Here is a 20,579-nt window from a genome sequence, read left to right as displayed (position 1 = left end):
TAATGTTGAGATCCGGGTTCTGCCACTTCTTCTTTTTGAATTTTTGTTGATTCAACTGAAGAAATAAGAACAAATTACGTGTTTTTAAGACAAACAAAACAAGCAAAAAAAAAAAAATCGGTCTCCTCTGAAGCAAAATATAAAGAAGTAAGGGCCGACTCAAGGGTTTTGCACACTCACTCGCACTTTTACATTTTCCATCCTTCTCCTAAAGTTGCATCGTTAATCAGCAACATAGCAACATGGGAAAACGTATTCATCTCGCTACCTGCCTCCACCCACTCACCATCGCTGCTTCCTCTTTCCAATTAAGCTCACCAAGACATGCTAGATGATTATGGAGGAACTTATTTCCAAAAGGCATGCCTCAGTTAGTCTGGCGCTACAGCAGATGGGGATTGTGAGAGTAACACTCATTCATCCTGGCAAGCTAACCAGCACTCTGTCTGCAATTAAGAAGTTGTGGGCAGTCAAGTGAACTCAGTGTTTTTCGCATCAGTATTGCATGTTGCTGCTAAAAAGAGTGGGAAAAAAGACTCTGGGTTACCATTACATAAAGTGTGTTTCTGATAAAAGAAAATTGAAATCCAGCCTATGGCCCTAAATTTCAGTGAATAGTGTATATTAAGTAATAGCATCCTAATCTACTTTTTTCAGCCCCATTCAAGCCTGAAGGTAAAACCTTTCCTTTTTTCCTTCTTTTAAAAAAATAAATAAATAAAACTCTTATTTCTAGTGTCTGTAAGTCACTAGTAAGGGCAGTAATTCTGCTGCACATGCTGAGGGAGCAACCTTGTACAGCTTGCTGTCTATTCGTGACACCTCTTGTATTTCAATTTAATTTGAATTCTGATGGCTCACAAAACAATCCAAGCACAGCTGTACAGTAAACTATAAATAATGGATGGGTACATGCACTGAGGGATTTAATTTAACACAGAGTAAGGGAAAGAGAATGACCCATGAGAAGCAATCATGTGGCGTAAATTGGCCCGGGGGCTGATGAACTCAGATGTATGGTAGTGATGCTGTTATAAAAAATTGAGCCAGTATGTGTCGCTCTTACCCCAAGTAGCCCGAGCACATTTTGGTGGGCGCGTTGCTTTACCGTAATGTTTTCATGCCTTAGAAGCATTCAGAGAGTAGCGGTAGATGACCAAAGGCGTATTTGATATTAGTACATGTCAGTTATAACATCTTATTCTCGTTAAAGTTATACCAAATTAATATATATATACATATATAAATATACATTTTCACGTTTCGCTTCTATTACATTATTTACAAGCCAAAATAACGGCGTCGAGGAAGACTTCTCGCGATAGTTGCAGCAGCAGCTGAGATCCCTGGAGCAGAGGGACTTGACATGTCAACAAAAGAGATAAATTATCACCACACAGGTAACCTAACATGTTGTAATTGTGCCGGTGAGCAAACATGAATACTCTCTGTGACATGAAGTGGTAGAAAAAGAATTAAAAAACACAAAAATAAACGTTGAGAAAGCGAGAGTGTCGTATGGTGTGACTGTCCACTTAGCTTTTGTGACAATCACTGTACTTTTAGATGAGCGATGATTAACCCGTTACTCTACTTCATGTATCTGGGTGTGTCTTTTAAAGCTCGTGGCGGCATTTGAGAGCCTTGTGCTGATGTGAGTTATCGTTTAAATAGATTCAAACCCGCGTAGATAACTTATTTTAAAGGCTATGGTGTTAGCACAGAGACTAACGCGTTGTTTTTGTTACTTTTTAGCACCTGTGAAGTTTTTATATAGCTGAAAATATGTTTTTATCAAACTTTAGCCTAGCTAAAAGCTAAGCTGATATTGCTAAACTCTATGCTGTTGAGTAATCACAAAGCAAGCGCAATAACCAAGACTTCCTTTAACTTCACTAAATTTCCTTCTCTTTATCCCCTTTAAAATGCTCCCTAAAGGCATGTAAATGTCTCCTGGTGTGGAATAACCTGACAGGGAAAACGTGAACCCCCCTCCAATCCATCCTCTCCATCAGCATCTTCACCTGCAGTCTCCATGACGACCCCTCCTCTCGTGTCACCTTTTGGCGGGCAGCCGCCACCTCAGCAGCAGCAACAGCAGCAGCAGGCTCAGGCGGCACGGGACGTCAACACGGCCTCGCTGTGTCGCATCGGCCAGGAGACGGTCCAAGACATCGTCCTCAGGACCATGGAGATCTTCCAGCTCCTCAGAAACATGCAGGTATGGTCACGTTTGTAGCTCTAGAACCAATGTGTGACTCTCAAGAACTCTTAAGTATGACGCAAGATGAGTAAAATTAAAGGTTTGGATGCGCTGTCATGAAAACAGACCAGCCAAAAGATGCGAGGAAAAAAAAAGTGATACTAACATGACATGATGACTATTATTCTAATAACAAAGCAAATGCCAGTCAGGAAGGCAGTTCTTTATCAACACATTTTGATGCAGGATTTAAAAACAACAGGATGCCTGCAGTCTTGATGGTAAATGGGAGACGGGCCACAGCCAGCGAGAAGCGCAGCGCAGCTAAAAGGCCAAAATCACTTGATTTGAGAAGCCTGCAGAGGCAGTTTAAGGTTCATTAAAATAATGTGGCATGTAGATTGTATTCTGAAAGAATTTGGCAGAAAGTACAAAGATGTAGAGGAAACTTTTAATCAGTGTCTAGGCTCCAAATATGCCTTTTGCACAAATTACATTTTGACAACTAGGAGCAGGAAAAGTACAGACCCTTTTTTATGCCTTCAATCATTAAGGCAGGGAAAATACATATTAGCATAAGGCAGTGGCTCTTAAATCTGGGGACAGGAACCACTGCATAATACTGAAGTTAAGTTAATATCACTTAAAAAAAATTTTTTTTTTGACAAAATAAACAAGAGTTTGCTGATGCGATTCCAATCACCTTTGCTTAGGTCCCAATTTTCAGTTGTTAATGATAAAAATGAGGCATGTGGGGGCCTGCCACACAAAAATTGGAGAACTGCAAGCAGATCTCGTTTGTCTTTCTTGAGATGGGAAGTTTTTTTTGGTTATTTTAATTGCTCAAAGCTCAGCTTACTGCCAGGAATTTATGACCAAAAGTGCATTTTTCCATGCAGTAATGTGATATGACAATCATTGTCAAAGTGTTTGCGATAAATCCAACACTAGCTAAGCAAGGATGTTGCCTTTGTGTGATTTCCTCCTGTGTTTGCAGGGCTTTGTTTATGTTGTCATAACAAAGAAGGAGCGCTCGTAGATAAGACTCATGAAGTCATCCTTCTACATATATCATTGAGCTGAACGTATTGCTTTTATGTCAAATGTGTTAGTGCACTTTCCTTCCAAATGTTTTCTTTTATTTCCAAACAGTGCATCAGTCTTTACTGCATTTAAGTGCCAGCGGATGCTTGTTATTATTCCTTGAGATCATTTATTTGTGCATTAGCTTGGTCTGCAGTTCATATGTAGTTCAGCTTTGACCTCATCTTAAAGATGCAACTGGAATGAGTTTATCGTGGATGTCTGCCTGCTCCTCCGAGACGCCGCTCCCGCACCTTGTTAAGATCACAGCCAGCGAGATGGGCCGAGCGAGCGCGACCTCAGCCGCAGAATGCACAAACAGCATTGTTGTGACTTGTTTTTTTAGATCACAGGCCGCCTTTATACTTGTAAAAATTCCTCATGTGTCTTCTCCTCCCTCGACTCCTTCCGTCTCTCTCTGTCTGTCTCCCTCCTGCTTCTCTGTGTGTCTCTCTTTGCTTTGCTTGCCCTCAAGGCAGGCTTGTTTCATGCTATGCAGGATGTTTATAATCAGACAGTGCTGCTCCAGAGGCTTGTCGATCCTCTCAATAAAAAACATGTCATGCTGCTCTTTAACACCCATTGTTGTTGAAAGCCACTTTTGCAGCCTCAGTATGGGAGTGAGAGGGGGAAAAAAAACATTGAAAGTGCTCGAGCTGAAGCTGTTTATCTTTTGATGCTGCGCAGTTTATGTTTGGTGGTTTAAATTGTGATTATTAAAACCACATGCCATATTGTTGCAGGATCACAAACGTGTTAAACACATTTTAAAGCGTCTTTTCAGACTGATGGCTCCCGTTCTTAAGTAGAAAGAACACTATCACTTTTTTATCAGAGGATTTTCTAATGCTTTCTTATCAGCTGGGGAACAACAGAGGCTTCGTGATGCTTTGGCAGTCAGTGAGGATCAATAAGTTTTGCTTTTTTATTAGCACTAAGAAAATTCTAGTACTTTATTTAACACAGAGTTTCCCCTTTGGTTCTTCTTAGCTGCCTAATGGAGTCACTTACCACCCCAACACCCATCAGGACAGGCTGGGGAAACTCCAGGAGCATCTACGAACGCTTTCTGTGCTCTTCCGCAAGCTGCGCCTCGTCTACGATAAATGCAACGAAAACTGTGCCGGTCTCGACCCCATACCTCCAGAGGTGAGACACGACAATGCTAAGAAATATGCTAATGACAGCTTTCTCTTACTGACGTTATTGAATTTCTGTTAAAAGTTGGTAAAATAGTCAAATTTGTGAAACTTCCTTCCATCCCTAAAGGAAACCCGTTGTGCTTTTTTCCATTTTCTGTCATATATACATACACACTGTTGTATCAGTTATATTATACCACCAGTGGTGCACTTTCCATAGTATTTAAAAATAAAGTTGTGAAGTTTATTAATGAAATGTTTTTGCAACATTCAGCAATGCAAAATATTTCAGAAGAAACATGTAATAAAGACAAATGTGTCAAAATACAGTCATACAAATGGGGGAAAAAAATTAAAGAAGATTAGAAAAGCATAAATTTAAGCTCCAAATGATTGAACAGTTGGTGTATTAATATAAAACAGAGTCATGAAAGTGCAGCATCAAGAATGAAAATACAGTGCAACTCAGTAGTTAACAGTAAAATCAAAAAAGCCTTAAAAGTTTAAAAGAAAAGTAAAAAGTTATAAGGAAGCCTGCCGATATATTTAAATCTTTAAAAGAGCTCTAAAAGGAAATGGCAGCAGTTCGTTACATAACAGAGGAGCTCTAACAGCTAACGCTCAGCCGCCTTCAGTCTTTTAAGTGTGAGGTGGGAAGAGTTAGCATGTTTTTACATTGGCTGGTTCGTTAGGGGACAACAGAGTGCAGTTATAAATCATAAAAGGGTTGACGAGGGGGGAAAATTAATCTTAAGATGAGCCTGAAACATAAAAAGTGGAAAACTTTGAACTTTCCAAAAGGGCTTCTAACATTTCTTTGATCCGTATTTGCTGCACACACTGGTCCTGTTGCAGCGAGTGAAGCAATATGACGCATGCCTACAGTGGCGGCACGCACTGGTTGCATAACGCAGACAAAAGAAGCAGTCGGGGTTTGTTGGCTGTGATGTGGAGGAGAGGTGATGAAATTGGTGCAAGTTGATTTAAGTATACAAAAGACTTGCGTGCACCTGGGAACACTGAGGTTTAATCATGGGTTGATGCATGTCAGTGCACTAGGGTAAAGGTAAGGTAAAGTTAGCCGAAGAGCTCTGTCTGATTACACACATGTACCGCTGCACTGAACTTTTCAATGCATTGCCAGCATGGATGTGTGTGAGGACATAAATGTCAGACTCAATTGGACAATAAATTGTTTTTAAGTCATTAGCTCCATATAACAAAGTCTGTGTGATATGTGATATCAGGCTATGATCTGATTAATTCACCCTGAGTGAGCGAGTGTAATGTGTCCGGCTTCCTGCAGGCTCTATACAGGCACCACCCTCACCAAAGTAAATAAAGTATTTGCAGTAGTGAGACATGTTGATCGTGGTTTTTGTGTGTTGCTGACATACTGTCTGGAGTCCAGAGTCCACCCAGCCATGCTCAGCCTTAGAAATAACTCCTCTTCCTACCTTCAAGGCTGAGCCCGGCCAACCTATAAAGGAAACTCATCTTGGCCTCTTGTATTCATGGCCTTACTCTTTTGGTCATTACCCAGAACTCATAATTATAGGTAAAGGTTGGATTTGCAGGTTGACTTGTAAAGCTCAGCTCTCTCGTAACCATGGCAGTCCAGTACAATGCTTATATTTCTGCTCAAACCATACCAATCTGCTGGTTTTTATCTTCCATTCACTCATGAATAACACACTCTCCCCCTCTTCACAAAAGATTAATGAAACAAACAAAAAAGTATTACATGCTGAAAGGAGATTAAATTAAATTACATTCACATTACTCCCAGCTTAATATAGTTGTTACCTGATAAAACACATTGTATTATATTTTGTATTTTACATGTTTTGTCCATTTGTTATTACTTTTAAGATTCTGTCTTACCTCAAATCAGGTCATGCTTTTATTATATAAAGCACACCTGCAACTGCAGGTTTTACATGATGAGGCTGTAAGCGCGGAAGTGCTGAAACTACATTTTAAGTTGACTGATTGATCTTTTTAGATGTGAACGTCAACAAATGCTTTATGTGCTTGTCAGGATATTTTTTTTTGTGCTTTCAGCCGCCGCCTCATATAGTCCGGCTTTTCGTAAAAGCTGTCTGCTAAATTAGGAAGCTGTTGGTTTAAAGGAAGTAGGCCATTGTAACTTCCATATCCCCTTGCTCATGCACACACACACCCTCTCACAAAGCTACTCACACAAACACACACATATTTACCCTGGGGAACTCTTATCTCACCTACTCCCTCTAGGTCTGTCTTTTCTCTGCCTGCAGCAGATTCATTGGTCGTTTCAGGTGAGTCTCCAGAGCCTCTTTACTGCTGGTTACAGTCACCATCCACCTTCAGGAGCAACAACACCACTTTGCCTCTTAGCACCACTCCTTCCCTGCCTGCCTTCACAGAATGATTGCACAATTGTATCCCCCCCCCGACACACACATAAATGTACAACATAGAAATGCAAGTGGTGCAGTGTAACTTGGCACAATAGCATGTTTTCGCCACACGTGCAATTCCACACGCACTGGCTCGCTGGGGGTGCACTCTGTGAGGCACCATGCGGGGCTCCGGCACGGCTATCCACTACTGTTTGATTGGATTTATGACTGCGGCAGTCCCTTCCCAATTTCTACAGATTGGCTCTGAGCTAATCTTTCTCACCAGACTCCTACTGAGGATAAAAGAGGATGTGGGAGGAGACCAGTCTTAAATTGGAACAAATTTGTGATGGCTGCCACCACGTACATTTTCTGCATTGAGGAGTACAGTCAGCGAGAGGCAATTCGAACGATCTGTTCAAAGTGACTCTCGTGTGCAGTTGTGCCCTTAAATCAAAGCCGGTGACGGGCTTTCTTTGACATTTTCCTTTTGCCGTACCTTCATTGAGTCATTACACCATCTGGCTATTTTTTTCCCTCCCCCTGCTCATTCCACCTTATTTAAATGTTTATTCATTTCCCCCCGAGGCTGAGACCCAGTCCGGTGCTGACCAGCCAATAGCTCCTCTCACCATGTTTGTCTGGGGCTGAGGGGTTGTTGATTTTGGCCCCAGCATGCATGCCATTTATCATCCTAGAGAATTCAGGTGGCTGCCTGACAGCCGCTCACTATTGGCTGCCTGAAACAGGAAGTGGAATCAATGACTCGGGCAGCGTGACCTCATCTCAGCCTAATTAGCAGCAGACCCGTTTAATGAACAGCTGGACCAACTGCACACGTCAGCGCTTTCCCCCCTTTTTCTTTCCACTTGTCGTTCGTTGCAGCTTTTTCCTCGCCCCTTCTCAGACTTTAATTTGCTTTCTTCCTTTTTAGATGCATTTTTCTTCCTCCTCCCCACATTTTCTACCACTTTCATCTTCTTTTCTTCTGATATCTGCTAGATAGTGGATCTCTCCTCATTTCCTTCTTTCTCTCGGGCCGGTCTGTTTGTCCTCGTTGGCTTTGTCTCGCTGTCTTTTTCTGCTTTTCCCATGTTGTTCTTTCCCTGTGGTCCCAAGTCTTGCTCTCCTCTTGTCATTTCCTGCAGTGAACAGCCATGCCATTTCATTTCCCTCTCCTCTTACACATTCACCCTGCTGTTTTTTTTTCCCAGTCTTTTTTTACCCTTTTCTTTTTGTCTCACTGAGGCAACCTGGAGAACTTCATTAGGCCATTCTTCTCTGTCAGCCAGGAAACCACATCCATCTTTCTGTGAAAGAGGCAGGGGTTATGACTCACACTTTGACGTGCACGTGCTGCATAGCTACACATACACACACACACACACACACAAAATACACTCTCCATCCATCTCTCCCACCCTACTCAGCACATTTCATTTCCCCCCGCGGGCTGCCAAACTGAGCCCACCACCTTTAAAATGTGATATGTCGTTGGCTTCGGCCTCAAATTATCTAATGAAAAAACTTTCATCTTTTCCTGCTCAAAGTTGGAGGCGAGCTCATAGTTTGTCTGGTATAATATCCTGCACATGTCCTTGCTGTCTTTTCTCCCTCCAAGAGTCAGAGTTTACAGTTTGGCGCAGAGCTAAGCCTGGAAACTGACAGGAGTAAAGAAACTTTTTCCAGACTTTTATGTCTTTTTGTCATTCTTTATTTTCGTCTTTGTCTGCCTTTCTTTTTCCCGTGCCCATTTTCTGTTCTCACCTCTCTCTCTCTGGCTCTTTTCCCACGACTCTTGCCCTCTTCTGTGCTATCCTACTCTATTAGTCTCCTCTCTCTGTCTGTATTTTATTTTATTTTTTTTATAACTTCCTTTGTGCTAGTCTTGATATTGTCTGGCTCCAACTCTACTCATACACTAGTCAGTCATTGCTTCCAGATGAATCAGGTTACTTAAATCAGCCGTCGACTGTCTGCAGGGCCTCTGCTCCAGCTGCACAACACGGGCCAAAATCTGTAGTCAGTCATAATTTACTGCTTTGCCAAGTCATTATTGGAGGAAGGTTTGCTATTCCACCATATGGGATATTTTTTTTATTAGCTAATGTTGCTTGGAGACTGTCCTACCTAATCTATGTTTGTGATCTTGTCTGGTATGGCAGTATTGTTTTGGAAAGGAAAACGATGTTTTTCTAGATGTTTTTTTGTAACAGGAACTTCTTGCTTCCAGTATTACAAACCATAGCAGAGTCGTCCACAGCCTTTATTAAAACCCATAAAATGTCATGCTATATAAAACTGTTGCTGTCTTTTGAGAATATGAAACTCAGGTTTGACTCCATTTTCACTGCGTGTGCTTTACAGTCTATTATTTTGTTGTTGACAAAATTCAATTTTGTGCAGTCGCTCTGCAAAGATAGCATAACATCAATCACACATTGTCAGTGCAGGTCTTTTATATCCTTGCTGTCTGTGTGTTATGAGGAACAGTGTGTTCTCAAGACATCCATAGATTACTTGATGTGTGACTGCAGCAAGCCTCTTGCGCCCCTACCCACACCGAGGTGCCCACTAGGGGGCAGTCCGACGCAAAGCAGCAGGCGGTGACCCTGTCGGCTCTCGGGAACGCTGCCTCGCCTGAAGGCTCTTGCACATCAGCCTCACTCTAGTGTCAAGCAGACAAGGTCAAGCACACAGAGCGTTTAAAAATGAATTAATCTCCCACTCGCTTTTCCCTCTCACTCTTTTCCTGTCCCTGTCTTTCCACGTTGAAGAGAGTGTTCGAGAGCTTACACACAATCCCCATTTTCACCACTTCATGGGAACAATCGTGCGAGAAGGCATAGAGATATGTTGAATATAGCTTAGTTGAGATTTCCCATACACATGTAAATGTGGCCTATAACTGCGCTCAGTGGGCGTATAGGAAAGATGTGACTAGGCAGCACAGTGCTTTTAATTTATTTGGACCTTAGACGTTAGATTGGGGAAAAAAATAGAAGTAGGAAAGAGAATAATTGCATCAGGAGGTGAATCTTTAAACAGATTTTATTGAAAAAACTATGATATGGATCTTAATGTGCGACTCCAAGCAGGGAAACACGATCTAGTTATCTGAATAAGTCAGCATTTTGGGAGCGATCCTCTTACGCTTGTCTTGCTTACAGTAAGTAATACAGCCACATTTTTTTGTTTGCTGTCCCTTCCAGCAACTGATACCCTTTGTGGAAGATGACGGCTCCAAACATGAAGACCGATCAGGTGGGCAGAGCCGCTCTGCCAGTGAGGAAAGGAGAGAAATCCTGGAGGTCAACAAGGTATGGTGTTCTGGATGAACAGCACAACACTGACAGGCTTACAGGTTTGATTTCCAGCCAGCAAACAACACGAGGAGGAGAAGCTTATTAGAGGAAAAATGGGAAAGGTTTGAAAAGGCTCACAGTGATATCTCAGTCTCTTTTTATTTCAGCTATAAACATGGTGTTATTTCAGTAATGTTTCAGTATCATCATACAGACAAGAAATGATAATTAGGCATGGAATTTATTCCAGATGAATAATTTTACTCAACATCATTAACCCGAATTTTTAATTGCTGGTTTGCTCTTATTTGAATTGCAAACATCCAGGTTGTACAGAAGGTTTGTGCAAAAACAAAATTAAGAGGCCACACTTGATAAACTTTGTCTGATGATAGTGGTTGTGTGTTTAAAGGAGATCATGATACCACTGGGAAATCCTATTAACCACAAATGCATTTTAGAACATTTTCCTGGGGACTAGATTCATCCTCCGCTATCTTTTTTTTTAGTTTAATTTTTATCAAAACCTGAATCTCCTGGTCAGTCGGGGAACCTGAGGAGCAGTTTGAAGACCCAATATTTGAACCTAATGACATTTTTCCAACTGTGCAGGAGGAGCGTACGGTTAAAATGAAGGAGACTCATCTCATATGTGGTTTACTGTTGATCTTATTGAACCGAGCAGATATTATGTTGTGACTGATTCAAAATTAACTCAATTAGATACATTGTGCAGCTGATTCTGTTTTAATGCGCACCACTCAAGTATCACCTCCACATTTAATCCAGCACAGTGTGGTATACAGATTTTATTGTAGTAATTATTATTGTTATTGGGTTTTTAAAAATTAATTTTAAGTAGTCTGACCTAATTCCTAAGTTTTTGAAAAGGCTTTGTAGTTGTGTTGCACCTCGGGTGTTCGATGTTTGTCTGTCTGCATAAAACTGTTTAATATTAGTTTGAGTGCAGCACCTGGACTGGCTGACTGATTCTTACCATATTTAATGAAGAGGCGGATGTAATTCCATCCTCAGCCTTCCAAGGAAATACAGGGACTTTTGGGAGTATTTGTGGAACATTGGAGTGCTGATATAGACCTACAGGCATGTGATCCTTATATAATCGTCATATTAATAATAAGTTTGTTGTCTTTGTTGCCAGTAGCAGGGATATTGAATAACACATGATGTCTTCCAGGGGGCATCCCTGAGTTTTGCTGACGATGTAGTTCTGTTTAATTGCATTTTCCATGTAATTTTTGCCAATCTGGGAGTTGATTATAATGTAACTTATTTAAATGAGACCTTGGCTGAGTTGCAGTTGTGTTTAACTTCCTGTGAACTCACCTGTATGTTAAAAGACAGGCTACTGTTTGCCTTACCCATAGGCTGTACCTCAAAGATGGATGTAAACACTGTGACGACACCCTCTGGTTACTGGACTTAGGGCTGCCACGATTAGTCGACTAGTCACGATTACGTCGACTATCAAAATCGTCGACGACTGATTTAATAGTCGACGCGTCGTTTGAAGCTTTGTAAGATCACAAAAGACGCAGGAATAAGTAGTAGGATTTAAGAGTGTAATAACGGACTGAAACAGAAGATGGCAGCACTGCATGTACAAGGATGCCAGCTGCCGTTAAACCCCGAAGAAGAAGAAGTAGCTCTGTCCCAGAATTCATAGCGCAGCCCAGCTCAGTTGTCAACAATGGCGGCAGCTAGTTAGTTTTAATATTATTCTTATTATTCTTTCTGGGTCACAAAATAAACGTTTAACATATTTTCAGGCGAGAATGTAACTGTGTAAACCTCAAATATCTGCTCAGTTTATCAAGACACCACATATTTTCAAAAGCGCTCCGACGTTTTCGGAGACGTCTGTTACCCACTAGCTCGATAGCTAGCCGGGGGCAAGGCTCACTAGAGCCCGTGAGAACACCGGACTCCCGGCAAATCGTTTTCAAACCCACCGCCGTCTTTCGCTACTCAGGTTAAACATATATAAGTCACTTAGATAACTTAAAAATGTTATTGTTTGGCTTTTTTTTAGTATTTTATTTGTTCCTGAGTAAATCGGTTTGGCTGAGATTAAAGTTATAGTTTTTACACAGCTGAATAAACGCCAAGCAGACAGCTGATTATCAGAAGTGTGAGATGCTCGAGAATTTACTCCGGTGTCCTGTTATATTTTAGATAGCAAGGATTTTATTAAACTTCACCGAAACAATCTGCAAATGTCATTAAAATTTAATAAAAGTATCACCTTGTCTTTATTTTTAGTTAGCACATACCTTAAACACTTAAAGCTGTAAGCTAATAGTTATACAAGAGCAGATGCTGCTGGTGCAATAAGCTGTACGTTTTACGTCCAATCGATGCATGATCTGATTAGTCGACTAATCGCAAAAATAATCGGTGACTAGTCGACTATCAAAATAATCGTTTGTGGCAGCCCTAACTGGACTATCATTTTAAAACCTCGCTATGCTGATTAATTTTGTTTATTTGAGCCAGAAATCACCACCGCACAGCAAACTGCACTATTTTCTTGTAAAATCCATTAAAATGCTCATACATCAAAGGCAGTGAAAACATCCAAATGAGTGTATGAAATTAGCAAAGGTGAGATCTGAAAAGCAGCTGTTAGCTACAGCTTCCTGTTTGGCCTTATCAGCCATATGCCATAACTTTAATCCTTATTCCTCAGATGGATGAGTTATAATAAAAATCTGCCCCCTGTACGGTTGTTATGGAGGAGGAAACTATCCATAGAGGCCAAAATGTTTTGGGCTTTTTTGTGCTAAGCTGTAAATATACGTTTTAATCCTGTGCAGTTTGACATTTTAACATGGGAGTCTATGGGGCATTGACTGCTTTTCAAGCCAGCCTCAAGTAGCTGCACTGGGAGCTGCAGTTTTCTGCGCTTGCTGGATCTTAAACCCCAGAGTTTGTGCCTCAGTCACTCTTTGCTGCTCCCCCACAGTGCACAGCAGTGAGTAACACTAGCTAATGTTAGCTTAGCAATAGATTTCACTAATGGCTACTTGTTCTCAGTGCATCACTGACTGCAAACTCCAGAGACAATTTAATTTGTATTTTGCTACTGACAGCGTTAGCAAGGAAGCAAAGTAAGGTTGGACACTAGCTGCTATGTTGGGTGGGTAGAAGTTTGTTTGTGTTAGCAGGTATGTTAACATTTGGTAATGTAAGCCAAAAAAAGCCATTTTATGTGATCATCCTAGCCAAACAGTTTGTGACCAAAGTAACATAAACAGCTTGTTCGATCTGTGGAGGGATCTTGGCCTCTGCTCCAGCTTAGGGATTCATTAGCAAAGGTCCGCACATCCAGTCATAGTAGTGATATTGGATTTGTTGTGTTTTGGTCTCAGTGTTCATCTACGGTCATGAACACTGACATTGCTAAGGTGTTTGCAACATATGAAAAATAATTAAAAATAATGGCAGTAATAAATCAAAAAGCAGCGAAAATGCTTATCAGCTTTTTAAACACCTCTGTAGTATATAAATACATTTTAGATCGCAGTAACAGACTGAGCTGAGCTGACCCTCGACTACAAAGAGCTGTGTGGGGAAAAAATAGTAGCTGGAGGTGTTTTAAATATTAACAAGAAGAAAGAAGAGATGACTTGATTTTTTTTTCCCCATATCTTGTGAGTAAGGTGTTCACGTTTGGTTTCAATTGTCAGACATCAAACACACCTAAGAGCTTTTTTAAATTTATTCACTGTCAGATAGGTTTTTGCTCAGCTGTGATAGAGAGGCTGTTTTCTAACGATCTGAAGTGCAGTGCAGCAGACGGCTTTTCTTCGGACTGACATGCCAGCGTCAGTCAGGACAGATATGTTGAAGGTAGATTAGATCCCAAGTCACGGCACAGACAAACGAGTTGAATATGAGAAGTCAGTTACATGGAAATGTGGCCTCTTATATGTTAATTAAACAAACTGCACAATAGGAAATGTTGTGGATGAAGCTTTGAGAGGGAAAAGGCTTTTTAGTGTCTTTCTTAAAGTAAAGACTCATCCTGATTGATTTAGTAAGGCCTGTGGTTTCTTTGGTAACAGCAATTGCACTGTCAAAAATGCCAAGAAGTATTACACTCATGTCACATTTTGCAGACAAATGTATAGATTGGTTTTGACCTTGTGGATAGATGCACTAAAATTTCTGTGACAGGTTCATAATGGTGTGTTTCGAATACATTTTTTTTTCTGAAGCAATAGCAGGAAATGTTGGCTGTATTGGACCCACTTTATCAAAGATTTAAAGTAATGATACTTCATTCGGCGGGGGAAAATAGACCCCATCGCTATGAGTGAAATCTCTGTAGCTACTTCAGAAAATTTAGGCTAGTATAAAAACGGGGTGTGATTTTATGAAAGTCTTAAGGATTTGTAGCTCCATGTTTTAATTGCACAAGCACAGCGAGATCTCAGAGTGGACTGTGTGGGCGTCTCCAGGTGCACTTGCTATTTTGGTGTATGTAGATCAGCATGTAAAAGAGGAGGATGAAGCTGGAGGCTGTGGTGGTTAATGAACTTCCAGTCAGTCACATCACCGATTTCATTGCGCTAAAGCAGCTGTACCAATCAGACTGATGCACGACAAGAGCAGATCAACAAGTGACAGCAGGCTTCTAGCAGTCTGAAAACCAGACGCAGATGGTTTGGCTTTTTGTCAGGCATGTTCAATAATGATAGAGATAAATAATGCAAAATGTTGGCAAAGCTAAGAGCATTATAGCTTCACTTTTACTTTGTGTTGGGATACAAGTCGCATATCTACATTTAAAAAAACACGCTGCTTTTAAGAGAAAAGAAAGCTTCAGAGGAGGCTGTGACACACAGAAGTGATGAGCAGCTATAATAATAACAAGCAGCAGCAGAACACAGTCATAATGAACGCATCTCTTCCAGTTTTGAGTAGGGCTACTTTGCGACATCCTGCTATCATTTGCATACAATTAAAGGTACGGTAAGTACTGTTTTTGAGTTTATTTAAAAGAAAAAGAATGGTGAACTCATAAATGTGCCTTGATTAGTGTGTAATCATGCCTTCCAACAAATTAATGCATTGTCATAAACTTAAAAAAAAGAGTGAATCCATTAAAAATTCTTGTGAAGGGGTTGCAAGATAGCAAGCCGCTATCTTGCCCCCCTGTCGTGTTTTGTGTATGTGATTAGAAACAGGCCACATATGTAGTATGCCTTATATAAGTCCCATTTGTGACCTTTAAACTATATATAACCATTTAACATTTGGACATAGATATTTTTAATAATCTCATTCTCTTCCTCCTCGCTTCAAGCGGCATCTCCTGAACTCAAATCAGGACTTATTCCCGATATTGTTACAATTACTTATTGTCAGCTTTTTAGACATGTGACCCTCCCATCTCAGCTGACAAAGAACTGGCTAAACAACTACAGACAAATAACAACAAATAACTTCATTCTACTCAGAGTTTTTATTGCTGAAAAACTATACATAGAGGCCAAAACACTTTTGGTAACAGGTTCCAAACATGCTTGTTTCCCCTGTAAAGTTGGGCATGTTAACATGGTAGTCTAAGGGGATTGACTCCCTTTTGGAGCTAGCCTCAAGTGGCTGCATGAAGAACTGCAGCTTTTTAACACTTCCAAATAGTTTTATTTTTCAGCTCCACAGGTCCAGGAAATGTCACAACATTTATACAGAAAGAGAGAGTCCGTCATTGCCAATTGAATCTGGTTTTTAAGATGTCAAACAGAAAGTGAGATGAGATCTCACCAATTGGTTCATGGATTGGTGCGTGGACAGTGTACCTCTTGCTTGGGTTTTGGTATGATTATTTTCTTTCAAAGGTGATAGCGGCTTGTCTGTTTCTTTCAGTTTAAACCTTTGTCAAATTTGCCTCCATGTCTCCTTTTTCAACTCTGACATGTTTTTTTTACTCTCCCACGTCCCCTGGATCTTTTTAGGGAAACGTAACACCATTAATCATTGATTCAGTTAAATAAATAAATAAAATCAGTGCTTACAACCATGTGAACAGAGCAAGTTGCCGTGGCATCTGTGCCATGTTGAACTGCTTTGCGATCTTTGGATCTCGAGCTTCATTTTCAGTTTGAGTTTTGTCTGTAATGTCTTGAAAGTAGTACCTAAGTAATGTTATGGCAGAAGCCAGTGTTTGGAATCTTTTTTTTCCTTTTCTTTTTTTAGAGCCTGGAATTTCAGGCACATTTTTTACTAAAATTCCAACAAAGCCTCACTTGAATGGACCTCCCACGTTTTTGCACTTCTTCTCCTTCCATGTGGTCTGTACTTAGCACCAAAATACCACCTAGATCCATGAAGTGAAATTCAAGGTTAGGAAATTACCAAACAGTTGAATCACTACTTGTGCTGCAAAACAAAACGAAAGGGGCAGGGCGAGAAAAACCACATCAGTATTATTAAGGTTGACGAGGGTAAATGGGTTGTTGGTTTGAAAGGAATAGGTGCTTTTACATGGCGTTTGTCTGAACTGGGCGATGCGATATGAAGTAGGTTCTCTAAACACTGACAAACCCTGCTCTGTGATGTTTTGACATTTGTCATAATAGATTATTTTGAGTCCTGGATTAGGTTTAATCTCTCCCTGGGAAGCAGGCCCACCATGACGACAGCAAAGCACTACGTGCAAATATCCGCCCTGGGTCGATGAAACCTATACCAGGGAGTTAGAGTACGCAGGCAGCAGCCACACAGAATATCTCCCATATCTCAAGTGAGCATAGTGGTTATTAACAGTGGAGTATGGCATAGATTTAGGTAAAGCACACTGTGCGTTATTTAGGATGACTTTTTATTTCCCCTTGTCAGTAGGGGATTTGCTTTGTTTGTATATACAGAGTGTGTGTGTGTGTGTGTACTGAGTGAGACAAAGAGCTCTTAGTTCTTTCTTCAGTGAGAAGAGATCGAGTTTGCTTTACTCGTGTTTCCAGTGTGTGTGTGTGCTGTCTTGACGCCCTGCTCTTCTCTGTTTCTTCTCTTTGTATGTGCATTGTACTGGCTCTGTACAGATTGAACATGCCACTCTGTCTGCGTTTGCTGCAATGATAATGGTCCAAGGTCAGAAGTGTCAGCAGAAGAGATGAGCAGAGCTCCCCTGGCTGCTTTTTAAATGTTAACACTACAGTGAAACATTGCAGCGAGGCTTCTACTCGACTGCACTCAGTCTCTTCACCTTTGCACACAAAGCTGCCACACCCACAAAAAGAACATTAGAAGCCTGCTGGAGCAAGTGCTTAATCCAATCCTTACAATTCTGGAGCAATGCAAAAAAAGAAAGGGGGAAAAAAGTATCGGATCTGTGTGTTTCTCTCACATTAAACACAAGAGCTGAAAGTGAATAAAGTTTAGACACCTTTGTATCGAAGTGATAGCCTTATTTGTGACATGACCTTCCTCTTATGCAAAGCATTAGCATGCAAATTGATTTCTGTCAAGTGATCCGAGTATATACAGATTGGGAAGACAAGCCGTCCTAATGTGCTCTGGGAAAGCTTTTCTCACATTCTGCAATCCTCAACACTAGCAAGACATTATTATGGAGTATAAATTAAAAAACGCTCTTTACACTGTACAAAAGATATGTTATTTCATACTTATTTTTTAAGTTTAGGGCTTGTTGTTGACTTAATAAGTGGGCTTATTTAAGGCATAATTGAGATTTTAATTCATTGTTCCTTTGCAGGCGTCTCCTGTTGTTTTCATGTGGACAAGTAAAACTTTTGTTTACATAAAGCGCTTCTTACCAAACTCTTGTGAGTAACCTTCAAGCATAACAAACTTGCTGTGTGTGTGTGTTTGCTTTGTTAAATATTTGCAAACCTGATTTCCATAGAAGCTTGAAACCTGCATTGTTTACAAGTCTAATAGTCTTCCCTTTTCTTGCATGTGTTGGTGCATTGCTGCATATCTCTGAGCTTTACTGTCCCCTGTGGATCAACTAAAAATGCGAAACCACTGGCAAGAATGTATATCACGTCATCGGCAAGCAAAGTAGACACCCATATGGCATTACTAGTTGTTAGAAATAATACCTTTTAAGCTTTGACTTTCCTACTTCAGAAGCTGAAAAACACCCAACAACTGAATATATTTAAATAATGAGTTATAAACCATAGACTGTGTGCTTTGTATGCTCTGTGGCATGCAGGGTTTATGTCAGTGTATTACAAGCTGCCCAATACAGCTCCACCCTTCTGTCAGTGGACAAAGAAGACGTAGCAGGCCAAAAAAAAATCTACAGCAGATGAACAGTATCTGAAAGTAATATCCCTAAGAATGAGTGTTTAGTGAGGCCTCATTAGAACGGGTCTCAGGGGAAGGGTGGCTGTCAAGAAGCCATTCTTAAGGAAGGAAAACAGGGAGAAAAGGCTGAGGTATGCCAAATTACACAAGAAGTAGACTGAAAATCAGTGGCAACAAGTCTTATAGAGCAACAAATCCAAATTTCAAGTGTTTGGTTCAAATTGTCAAGATATTCCAAAATGGTCAGGAGAGAGGTTTAACAGTGAGTGTCTACAGCCATCTGTCAAACATGGTGGAGGCTCTGTCGTGGTTTGGGGGATCTTGACAGCATTGATGGAATTATGAACACAGACAGCAACAGCTTCATTTTTCCCAAATACATTGCTAATACAGTAAAAGCATAGCTGGATAAAAACACAGACACCACAAGTCATGGATTGACCTCCCTGGAGCTTGAATCTCAACATTATAGAAGCAGTGTGAGATCATCTTGACAGAACAGAATAAAAGGCAGCCAACATCCAATTAGGAGCTTTGGGTGTCCTTCAAGAAACCTGGAGCACTATTCCTAAAGAATACTTAAAAAAATTACAAGAAGTCTTGCCTATGAGATTCTTAGGCAAGAATAAGGGTAGTCATACAAAATATTGACTTTAAAGCTTGTGAGGGTTCTGTAGACTCTGTTTTTTGCCTTTTCTGCTTTATTTTCATGTAAATTTGTACATATTTTAGAAAATTTCCATTCCCGTTTCCCATTTTCCTATCAAAATATAAAGAAATGAGAGGTGGCTCGAGGCTTTTGCACAGTACAGTACTTGTGTTTGCTCTCTAATGTTATTTTCTTTCTGTCTGAGATGTATAACAGTTGTTTGCTTGTGATCCTTTCTGTTTTTTATTGTAATTTTTTTAGTTCTATTATTGAAGAAGTTTTCTACCATGATGAAGTTTTTTAAACTTGAACTTTTCAGACATTTCCAATCTGGCTCTTGGATTTCTGGTGTATGCCTCATGTGTTTGGAAAAAATCGTGTTTAGCTGTGATTCTGCCCAGGGTGCCCAGCTGTGCGTTAAGGCAGCAGTAAGGACAGCAAGCTTTGGGGAGTTAGAGCAGTTAGCCTGATCAGCAGAGTAGAGATGCAGCAGGACAGGGGGAAGCAGATGTTTGCAGCCTGACTACATCTGCTGCACTCACTCCAGCCAGATAGGATAGTTCTGGATGAGAGGGGGAGGAGGAGGGTGCGATATCAGCAAGCAGAGAGAGATAAAAGAAAAACAGAGAGAGAGAAGAGATGGGAGAGAGAGGGCTAAATGGCAGGCAGCGAGATATTATGAAAAGGATGAAGAAGTGAAAGATGAAAGATTTGTGATAAAGAAAAAAAAAAGAAAAGTCTGGGAGCAAAGCGTTCTCTGGAGGAAAAGAAGAGAATGAAATGGACCGCTCAGGTGGGAAAGGTGTTTGAAGATGGATCACCAGACAGATAGCCATTTTGTCATGTTGAGGATAGATGTGTGAAGCAGAGGGAGACAGAGGAAGACAACCGAGAGGGGGGAGGGACACAAAACAAAGCAAACATGTAGCAAAGTGCAAGAAATAAAAGCATTCCTGCATTGCATTTGTGATGGATCAAATGCTATACAACAGTAGCAACGAATCAGGGACTCCTTGATGTACAGAAAGGTAGAAACAGGTAAAAGATGGATGAAAGGATGGATTGATAGATGTGTAGACAGCTGTGAATTGTCAAAGCTAAGCCGCTCCCATTCAGATAGCGTCTTCAAAAGGAATAACAGAAAACTGATGAAACTAAGCTGCAGCGTTGAAAATAGGAGGCCTTCTTGTAGCAGGATGCCGACACAGGGGGAAGATTGATGCATAAGTGAAAAGATAAGTCCAAGCTTGCTGCAGACTCTCTGACTGATATGTCACAGTGGTTTAGCTTCATATTCCCCCACAGAAGTGCCAAAAGAAGATTTTTTTTTTTCTTTGTAGAAAAGATGGCATCTATCAAACTTTAAATTCACTCACTGCTGTAAATAATGAACAATGGCGTAATGTATCGTCATGGGATGATAGGGTGGCGGCCTAACAGAGTTCTGAATCCATGGATGGGGCTTTTTTGCATGCTCTGTTCTCAGTGAGCTAACCTCAGAGCAGAAACTAT

At 40.7% G+C, this 20,579-nt stretch overlaps 1 protein-coding gene across 1 annotated transcript in view; it reads left to right on the top strand.

Moving 5' to 3' along the window:
• Positions 1-1,309: 1,309 nt before the first annotated feature.
• The window catches only part of med30 (mediator complex subunit 30), a 48,623-nt gene continuing 29,353 nt past the window's right edge, over positions 1,310-20,579 (top strand). Inside the window, exons 1-4 of the mRNA XM_065471867.1 lie at positions 1,310-1,400; positions 1,939-2,221; positions 4,277-4,435; positions 10,025-10,132. Of these exons, the coding sequence (XP_065327939.1) occupies positions 2,036-2,221; positions 4,277-4,435; positions 10,025-10,132 (453 nt within the window). The 5' untranslated portion in view covers positions 1,310-1,400; positions 1,939-2,035. The remainder of the gene's footprint in view (positions 1,401-1,938; positions 2,222-4,276; positions 4,436-10,024; positions 10,133-20,579) is intronic.

The sequence above is a fragment of the Pelmatolapia mariae genome, linkage group LG22, assembly GCF_036321145.2.
Source record: "Pelmatolapia mariae isolate MD_Pm_ZW linkage group LG22, Pm_UMD_F_2, whole genome shotgun sequence".
NCBI lineage: Eukaryota > Metazoa > Chordata > Actinopteri > Cichliformes > Cichlidae > Pelmatolapia > Pelmatolapia mariae.
Note: the sequence above shows the minus strand (reverse complement) of the source record. Positions and strands in the feature narration are given on the sequence as shown.